The following is a 10,688-nucleotide window of genomic DNA, read 5'->3' on the forward strand; positions in this document are numbered from 1 at the left end:
AGTCCAGCTTCTGAGGTCTCTTCCGTTATGGATCATTTTAGGAGTAAGAGTAATAACAGCTGTTATTTATTAAGCAATCCCAGTGCTTTAGATCCTCTGTTGGTACTTTATACATATTATGTCATTCAATCTTTTCAAAATAATCCCCATTTTACAGATTAAAAAAATGAGACTTACACAAACATGTCCCATTTCAGAGGGTACATCCCTTACAAAGATATTATAGCATGTAGGGAAAGAGGGTTCCATTACGCCTCGAGACTGACACACTTTGGGTTAGGTCCTCCTAACGGTGTGTGCCATGTTTGCTAATTGTGTCTCTAATCTTGTATATTCCATGGTTATTTCCAATTTTTTTGACTTCTATGCATTCTCTGCCTTAGTGTTCCTTCACTCAGTCTCCCCTTTCTGCTTAGACATCTGGTAGAAGAATCCCACAGAACTTTTCATAATTCTGCTTTAATTTAGGCCCTGTTCATTCATTCAACACATATTTATTGAGCATCCATCACAGGCCATGTGGTATGTTTGTCACCAGGGATACTCTTGCCTCACAGACATTCCAGTCTAGAGGCAGAAACAGACAAGTCTACATGTAGTTATAAAGATTTAAGTTTATGACAGAGATCAGAATAAGAATTATCAGGAAAGGGCACCTTTTAATTTACCACATTTTTGTCTATCCTTTGAAGCCACCACAGTAGTTTTACAGTTTTCTTGGGTAATCCTTTGATTTTGCTATTTCCCACCGACATGCTATCTAAAAATCTGATAAATATGGAATTGTAGGCTTCACAATAATCCTATGAGATAGGTATTATTATAATTCCCATTTTATAGATGCAGAGATTGAGACTCAGAGAGGTAAATAATTCACTTGGCTACAGAAGCGGCAGGTAATAGGGCAAGTATTTGAATTTTGTTTGTATTATTCTATAGTCTCTGATCTCAGCCATTAAACTATTTATCATGACCCTGAGCAAGTTACTTAGCCTCTTAGGAGCTCCATTTCTACATGCGTGAAAATAAATGTTGAAAATGTGATGTCTCTAAGACCTAACATTCTACAATTAATGAATAGTGACTGGTGGCGATAAAAGGTAAGTTCACATGCCTCCAACAATGGTCAAAATTTGCCCTATTGGTTTTCATCACTCTTACTCTCCCATCCCATGTTCCAGCCACACCCAGGTTCTGGCAATTTTTCCAGTCCCAAGCTCCACGAGCCTATGTGCCTAGCTGCTTCAGTAAATTTTGTTCCTTCTACTTCTGCTATGCCTCTGCCATTACATATTCCCATATTTTCCTGTCTTATGTGCACATACGATTTGATAGGGATGAACCAAAAGTCTTCTGCTTTGGTCAAAAAATCAACTGAGTGCATATAAGATGAGAAACACTAAACTTACTTGCAGTTCAGTTGAAAAATAGAAATAAAAAATAAAATATAAAATTAGCTAGTGATTATAACAGAAAAGAAACAGACTCACAGATATAGAGAACAAACTTGTGTTTACCAGAGGAGAAAGGGAAGGTGGGAGGGGCAAGACTGGGGTAGGGGATTAAGAGGTACAAACTACTACATATAAAATAAATAAGCTGCAAGGATATATAGTATGACACAGGAAACATAGCCAGTAATTTATAAGAACTATAAATGGAATATAGTCTTTAAAAATTGTGCAAAATATGTTGTACACCTGAAACTTATTTAATATGGCACATCAACTATACCTCAATAAAAAAAATTTAAAAAAAATTTAAAGTAGGGGCTAGTTCACTATGGTGAAGTAGGAGTAAACACAGGATGCTTTAGTATAAGTCTAGGAGAGAAAGGAGGTGAAAGTTCCACTCTGCACAGAACATACTGAAGGGATTGGTGCTAAGTTGTGAACACTGTAACTTAAAAAATTAGAGATAAAATCGAGTTGCATTAAAATATGGCTGACAAATATAAAGGATCTCAAAAACATCTGATATATATCTAACGGGAAAAAGATTTTAAAAAATAATAATGGTACTAATATGGTGCTAGAAGGGTAGTTATCCCTGGGATGGGATTCACTGGGAGGGGGCATAAGGAAGCTGAAGGTGCTGGAAATGTTTATGTTTGATCTGGGTGAACTCATGTAAAAATTCATTAAGCTGCATACATAATATTTCTTCTTTATTATATTTATGATAACTTTCAATACATTTAAAAATAATAATACTAATAAGGACTCACTGTATAACACAGGGAATTCTACTCAATATTCTGTAATAACCTATATGTGAAAAGAATCTGAAAAAGGAATGAGTATATGTGTGTGTGTGTGTGTGTGTGTGTGTGTGTGTGTGTATATATATATATATATATAAAATGTATATATGTATTCACTTTGCTGTACACCTGAAACTAACACAGCTTTGTAAATTAACTATACTCCAATAAAAATTAATAATAAAAAAGAAGATGTGGTACATATATACAATGGAATACTACTCAGCCATAAAAAAGAAGGAAATAATGCCATTTGTAGCAACATGGATACAACTAGAGATGATCACACTAAGTGAAGTAAGTCAGAAAGAGAAAGACAAATATCATATGCTATCACTTATATGTGGAATCTGAAATATGGCACAAATGAACCTATCTACAAAACATAAACAGACTCATGGACATAGAGAACAGATGGGTGGTTGCCAAGGGGGAGGGGGGAGGGGAGGGATGGAGGGGGAGGTTGGGATTAGCAGATGTAAGCTATTATATATAGAATGGATAAACAACCAGGTCCTACTGGATAGCACAGGGAACTATATTCAATATCCTAAGATAAACCATAATGGAAAAGAATGCAAAAATGTATATATATATGTATAACCGAATCACTTTGCTGCACAGCAGAAATTAACACAACATTGTAAATCAACTACACTTCAATAATAAAAAAAAATTCTTCCCCCAAATGGATACATTTCTGTTATAGAGAAATATAATTTTTTGTAATGTATGTAAAGGAAAAGTTATAATATATGTAAATTGTAAAAATAAATAAGTAATAATGCCAAGCATTTGGGGAAACACATCACATTCTGCTGGAGTATATAAACCTGAACAATTTTCTGGAGGGCACTTTAGCAATAGATATCAAGCACCTTAATCAGTTTCTTGGACCATGCTTTGCGAATGAGTATAGCGACTACAGTGTCTCATTAATTCAAACTAATTGGGTGAGGAGTAAATGGTAGGATATAACATGCTTGTGAAGGACATTTACAGCGAATGAGATATGAGTATAATCCAGGACACTTAGGAAGTTCCAACAAAGCTCATACAGTCTTCTTTGTCGTATTTTTAAAATAGGAAAGACTATTTTGGGGGGCGGGGCGGTATTTTTAGTTAGGCATAGGATGCACAAGCATGATAAGAAAACAGTAGGTTCTCTGAAGTAGCTCAATCTTTCTGCACGCACATTTGAATTCTTTCTTTATTAACAAACCTTACCCTTGCCCATGGAATAAAAGCAGTCTTTAGTTCCATTCAAATAATCCAGGATTTTCAAAGATAAAGACCTCTTTTAAGGTCTTTGGATGCTCTCTCTCTTTTTTAGTAATATAATTCTGAGGCTGGGCCACGCATGGGGAACATTGGAGCACACAGGGGTGCAAGGTGCCGAGTTGGTGCGGGGCATCTCCGACGCTCAGCTCTTACCGTCTGCAATGAAGTGCTCGGGCACATGCAGAGTCACCTTCACAGTGAGTGGACAGGACATCTGACTGCCACACACCATGGCCAGGATGCAGGAGCTCACAGCAATCAGCATCAGGGCCGTCTTGTTCACTGGGCTTTTCAGCAAACCTAGTAACATAAACACACACAAAGATACATAAGTCCATGGGGTGAGGAAACAGGAATAGCATGGAATTTGGGAATTCTGTTGTTTTCCAAATGAGAAGCTGGAAAAAGGAACCACATTTTCCAACCTCTGTGCTTGTAGCGACAGCTCAGTGGTCCCCTGTTGGGTCTTTGTTTAACTCTCTGAAAAATGGGCTTATTAACCCTTTTGGTATAGATGAAAAGAAACAAACTTCCTCAAAATTGTGGCAATTCTTACTCTTCCCCTCTCAATTAGGCTGGTCATTTTTGATAATATTTAGATGATACTAAACTTTCTACTCACTTTAGAAGCAACCGAGAAGATACTGTGTTGTTGAATTCATAGGGCCTAGGGAAAGGAGCATGGGCTTCGGAGTTTGACCATCCTGGGTTCAAATTTGGGCTTCAGTCCTCATTGGCTGTGTGACCTATTTCAATTTCTGAACCTCAGTTTTCTTATGTGCATGATGAGGATAATAATAGACAGCTCACAGGTGGCTGTGATGATCGTGTGGCATAGTGTATATACAATGTCTGTCATCTAGAAGGGTTTCACAGACTTAGAGGCCGATCAGTTCAAGTTAATTTCCCAAGCATCTACTGATGACCTACTAGGTGAGACACACATAGAGCAGAATAAGAATAGTTCTTGCTGTGCAGGAGCTTACAGGCTAGGGGGCAAAGGCAGGCTTATCCACAGCTAATTAGAATCCAAGGCAAGTTGTGCTAAGAGCTAGTAGAGAGGGCACGAGATGAGGAGGGGAGTTTTGCCTGGGAAAATTAAAGACAATTTCACGGTCACAGTACAATGAGTAGATTGGATCTGCCTGGCAAGGAGAGTGCTGGGCCAGCAAAGAAATTCTAAGGACTACATCCTGAGCCCCCAACGGGTCTCATTATTTGGCTTTACTATTCACATCTAATTTCAAGGCTTTGATTAACATGTCTAGAACAATGCTTCCCAAATTTCTATTACCCACTCTGCTCTTATTTGGAACAAACATTTATGCCCAAACCTCCCGGACATCTGTCTCTGAATATCCCATGAGTATGACAAAACAACATGTTCAAAACTAGACACATTATCGTCTCCTTAAACCTCTTCCTCCCCCTTCTCCTGGGCTCCCCTAAGTATTGAAAGCACTGCCATTTAAACTGGCCAGAAACCTAGATGTCAACTTTCAGTCTTCTGTCTTCCTCCTTTACAGCAACTAAAGAGCATGCGGTCCTATGTACTCTATGTCCTTAGCATTTTCACCTCTTACCCCTCATCTCTTCTATTGTCTGTTTGCTTGTGAGATGAGGGAGGTGTAGGCACATCTTTCCATCTCACTCCCTGGTGGAACCCCTTGAGCTGTTATAGAGCAACTGGCCACAGGATGTGGTCCACACTGATTAGCCTGGCATCTGAGGCCTTCACAGTGGGTCCCTACATTCATACCTCCTTGCTGCTCTCTGCTACCCAGCCCAGGAGCTGGCAGGGCTGCATCACTGCAGTGATGCCAAAGTGAGTGCTCTTCATCATGTTAATATTAGCATAGGAGCTATTTCTTTTGCATAGAAATCCACTTGTTTCCTTGTTTCCCATCACTCACTGAGATTAATCATAAGTGTAAATCCCTCTCCCTCTAGGGAGAAAGACTGCCTACATTTGTTATGCTTCCTAAAATATCTTATTCAAACACTAGAACCTAGTAACTTGATGGTAAATTCCTTCAGGGCAGGCACTGCGTCTTCTGTTCACCACTGTATCGCGATGCCTACCACAGTGTCAGGAATGTGGTACCATCTCAGTAAATGCATCATATCTTCCAGCAGTGATGATAATTATATTAGCAACCAGACACAGGCACTGAACTATCAAAAATCATGCCAACCATAGATAACCAACACTCCCAGATAAATGGACCCTAATGGAACAGGAGCCCCTGACAGTCCACTTTCAGATTTTTGTATGAATATCTATTTTTCTTAATAATCAGTGAGCTGCTTGAGGCAAGGGATCCCATCTTTACCATCTTTATGTCTCTCCTGCCAGGTTCATTGCTCAGAACCTTGAAATTGCTTAATTTAAGAATAGGGGCTTTGTGGACAGCTGCCAAGAGGCCCGTCTCCTCAGGACCCACTGGGTCTTTGGCTTCTGGAACACGCAGGGCTGAGTCCATGCTGATAGCCCGGGCTTCAGGACAACCCGGGGTCGAGTCCACACTAACGGAAGCTGGGTCTCCTCAGGACCCACTGGGGCTTCAGCTTTGGGAAACTGTGGGGTCCAGTTCTCTCTCACAGGAGCCTGGTATCCTCAGGACCTGCCGGGAGGTGATGTCACTGAGGGAAAAGGCAATCGCAAGACCCAAGACATGGTAGCTATTAATATACTCCTCCCACGGTGCCTCTTAATATCATGTGGACTCCTACAAGGGAAATAAGTATCACAACTTTGGTTGAACTTTGTCTGGCCGTGTGGCTGATATGGTCTTGGTGCTCCAGCCGGGTGTCAGGCCTGAGTCTCTGAGGTGGGAGAGCCGAATTGAGGACATTGGTCAACCAGAGACCTCCCAGCCCCACGTAATATCAAACTGCGAAAGTTTTCCCAGAGATCTCCATCTCAAAGCTAAGACGCAGCTCCACTCATGACCAGCAAGCTGCAGTGCTGGACATCCTATGCCAAACAACTAGCAAGACAGGAACACAACCCCACCCATTAGCAAAGGGGCTGCCTAAAATCATAATAAGGTCACAGACACCCCAAAACACACCACCAGACGTGGACCTGACCACCAGAAAGACAAGGTCCAGCCTCACCCACCAAAACACAGGCTCCAGTCCCCTCCACCAGGAAACCTACACAACCCACTGAACCAACCTTAGCCACTGGGGCCAAACACCAAAAACAACGGGAACTATGAACCTGCAGGTTTCGAAAAGGAGACGCCAAGCACAGTAAGTTAAGAAAAATGAGAAGAGAGAGAAATACACAGCAGATGAAGGAGCAAGGCAAAAACCCACCAGACCAAACAAATGAAGAGGAAATAGGCAGTCTACCTGCAAAAGAATTCAGAGTAATGATAGTAAAGATGATCCAAAATCGTGGAAATAGAATGGAGAAAATACAAGAAATGTTTAACAAGCACCTAGAAGAACAAAACAGCAAACAAACAATGATAAACAAGACAATAAATGAAATTAAAAATTCTCTGGTAGGAATCAATAGCACGATAACTGAGGCAGAAGAACGGGTAAGTGACCTGGCAGATAAAACTGTGGAAATAACCATCACAGAGCAGAATAAAGAAAAAGGAATGAAAAGAATTGAGGACAGTCTCAGAGACCTCTGGGACAACATTAAATGCACCAACATTCAAATTATAGGGGTCCCAGAAGAAGAAGAGAAAAAAAAAAAAAGACTGAGAAAATATTTGAAGGGATTATAGTTGAAAACTTCACTAATATGGGAAAGGAAATAGTCAAGTCAAGGAAGCACAGAGAGTCCCATACAGGATAAATCCAAGGAGAAACACGCCAGGACACATATTAATCAAACTATCAAAAATTAAATTAAAAATAATTAAAAGCAACAAGGGAAAAGCAACAAATAACATACAAGTGAATCCCCATAAGGTTAACAGCTGATCTTTCAGCAGAAACTCTGCAAGCCAGAAGGGAGTGGCAGGATATATTTAAAGTGATGAAAGGGAAAACCTACAACCAAGATTACTCTACCCAGCAAGGATCTCATTCAGATTCAACAGAGAAATTAAAACCTTTATAGACAAGCAAAAGCTAAGAGAATTCAGCAACACCAAACCAGCTCTACAACAAATGCTAAAGGAACTTCTCTAAGTGGGAAACACAAGAGGAGAAAAGGACCTACAGAAACAAACCCAAAACAATTAAGAAAATGGTCATAGGAACATACATATCGATAATTACCTTAAACATGAATGGATTAAATGCTCCAACCAAAAGACACAGGCTTGCTGAATGGATACAAAAACAAGACCCATATATATGCTGTCTACAAGAGACCCACTTCAGACTTAGGGACACATACAGACTGAAAGTGAGGGGATGGAAAAAGATATTCCATGCAAATGGAAATCAAAAGAAAGCTGGAGAAGCAATACTCGTATCAGATAAAATAGACTTTAAAATAAAGAATGTTACAAGAGACAAGGAGGACATGACATAATGATCAAGGGATCAATCCAAGAAGAAGATATAACAATTGTAAATATTTATGCACCCAACATAGGAGCACCTCAATACATACGGCAACTGCTAACAGCTATAAAAGAGGAAATCGACAGTAACACAATCAGAGTAGGGGACTATAACACCCCACTTTCACCAATGGACAGATCATCCAAAATGAAACTAAATAAGGAAACACAAGCTTTAAATGGTACATTAAACAAGATGGACTTAATTGATATTTATAGGACATTCCATCCCAAGACAACAGAATACACTTACTTCTCAAGTGCTCATGGAACACTCTCCAGGATAGATCACATCTTGGATCACAAATCAAGCCTTGGTAAATTTAAGAAAATTGAAATCGTTTCAAGTATCTTTTCTGACCACAATGCTTTGAGACTAGATATCAATTACAGGAAAAACTCTGTAAAAAATACAAACACATGGAGGCTAAACAATACACTACCTAATAACCAAGAGATCACTGAAGAAATTAAAGAGGAAATCAAAAGATACCTAGAAACAAGCGATAATGAAAACACAACGACCCAAAACCTATGGGATGCAGCAAAAGCAGTTCTAAGAGGGAAGTTTATAGCAATACAATCCTACCTTAAGAAACAAGAAACATCTCCAATAAACAACCTAACCTTACACCTAAAGCAATTAGAGAAAGAAGAACAAAAAAACCCCAAAGTTAGCAGAATAAATCATAAAGATCAGATCAGAAGTAAATGAAAAAGAAATGAAGGAAACAATAGCAAAGATCAATAAAACTAAAACCTGGCTCTTTGAGAAGATAAACAAAATTGATAGACCATTAGCCCGAATCATCAAGAAAAAAAAGGGAGAAGACTCAAATCAATAGAATTAGGAATGAAAATGGAGAAGTAACAACTGACACTGTAGAAATACAAAGGATCATGAGACATTACTACAAGCAACTCTATGCCAATAAAATGGACAACCTGGAAGAAATGAACAAATTCTTAGAAAGGTATAATCTTCCAAGACTGAGCCAGGAAGAAATAGAAAATATGAACAGACCAATCACAAGTAATGAAATTGAAACTGTGATTTAAAAGTTTCCAACAAACAAAAGCCCAGGACCAGACGGCTTCACAGGTAAGTCCTATCAAACATTTAGAGAAGAGCTAACACCTATCCTTCTGAAACTCTTCCAAATATAACAGAGGGAGGAACACACCCAAACTCATTCTACAAGGCCACCATCACCCTGATACCAAAACCAGACAAAGATGTCACAAAAAAAGAAAACTACAGGCCAATATCACTGATGAACATAGATGCAAAAATCCTCAACGAAATACTAGCAAGCAGAATCCAGCAGCACATGAAAAGGATCATACACCATGATCAAGTGGGGTTTATCCCAGGAATGCAAGGATTCTTCAGTGTATGCAAAGCAATCAATGTGATACACCATATTAATAAACTGAAGGATAAAACCCATATGATAATCTCAGTAGAGGCAGAAAAAGCTTTTGAAAAAATTCAACACACATTTATGATAAAAACCCTCCAGAAAGTAGGTATAGAGAGAACCTACCTCAACATAATAAAGGCCATATATGACAAACCAACAGCCAACATTGTTCTCAAAGGTGAAAAACTGAAACCATTTCCACTAAGATCAGGAAAAAGACAAGGTTGCCCACTCTCACCACTATTATTCTACATAGTTTTGGAAGTTTTAGCCATAGCAATCAGAGAAGAAAAAGAAATAAAAGGAATCCAAATCGGAAAAGAAGAAGTAAAACTGTCAGTGTTTGCAGATGACATCATATTATACATAGAATCCTAAAGATGCTACCAGAAAACTGCTAGAGCTAATCAATGAATTTGGTAAAGTTGCAGGATACAAAATTAATGCACAGAAATCTCTTGCATTCCTATACACTAATGATGAAAAATCTGAAAGAGAAATTAAGGAAACAATCCCATTTACCACTGCAACAAAAAGAATAAAATACCTAGGAATAAACCTACCTAGGGAGACAAAGGACCTGTATGCAGAAAACTATAAGACACTGATGAAAGAAATTAAAGATGATACAAACAGATGGAGAGATATACCATGTTCTTGGATTGGAAGAATCAACATTGTGAAAAGGACTATACACCCAAAGCAATCTACAGATTCAGTGTAATCCCTATCAAACTACCAATGGCATTTTTCACAGAACTAGAACAAAAAATTTCACAATTTGTATGGAAACATAAATGACCCCAAATAGCCAAAGCAATCTTGAAAAAGAAAAACGGAGCTGGAAGAATCAGGCTCCCTGACTTCAGACTATATTACAAAGCTACAGTAATCAAGACAGTATGGTACTGGCACAAAAACAGAAATATAGATCAATGGAACAGGATAGAAAGCCCAGAGGTTAACCCACGCATATATGGTCACCTTATCTTTGATACAGGAGGCAAGAATATACAATGGAGAAAAGACAGCCTCTTCAATAAGTGGTGCTGGGAAAACTGGACAGCTACATGTAAAAGAATGAGATTAGAACACTCCCTAACACCATACACACAAAAAAAACTTAAAATGAATTAAAGACCTAAATGTAAGGCCAGACATTATAAAACTCTTAGAGGAAAA

At 38.8% G+C, this 10,688-nt stretch overlaps 1 protein-coding gene across 3 annotated transcripts in view; it reads right to left on the reverse strand.

Annotated features, from left to right (window-relative positions):
• The window catches only part of ASTN2 (astrotactin 2), an 898,930-nt gene that overhangs the window by 525,368 nt on the left and 362,874 nt on the right, over window positions 1-10,688 (reverse strand). For all 3 annotated transcript variants that reach the window (XM_082402209.1, XM_082402208.1, XM_082402210.1), the window contains one exon: window positions 3,698-3,844. In XM_082402209.1, coding sequence (XP_082258335.1) covers window positions 3,698-3,844 — 147 coding nt within the window. The remainder of the gene's footprint in view (window positions 1-3,697; window positions 3,845-10,688) is intronic.

The sequence above is a fragment of the Balaenoptera borealis genome (assembly GCF_965194805.1).
Source record: "Balaenoptera borealis genome assembly, chromosome: 8".
Lineage (NCBI taxonomy): Eukaryota > Metazoa > Chordata > Mammalia > Artiodactyla > Balaenopteridae > Balaenoptera > Balaenoptera borealis.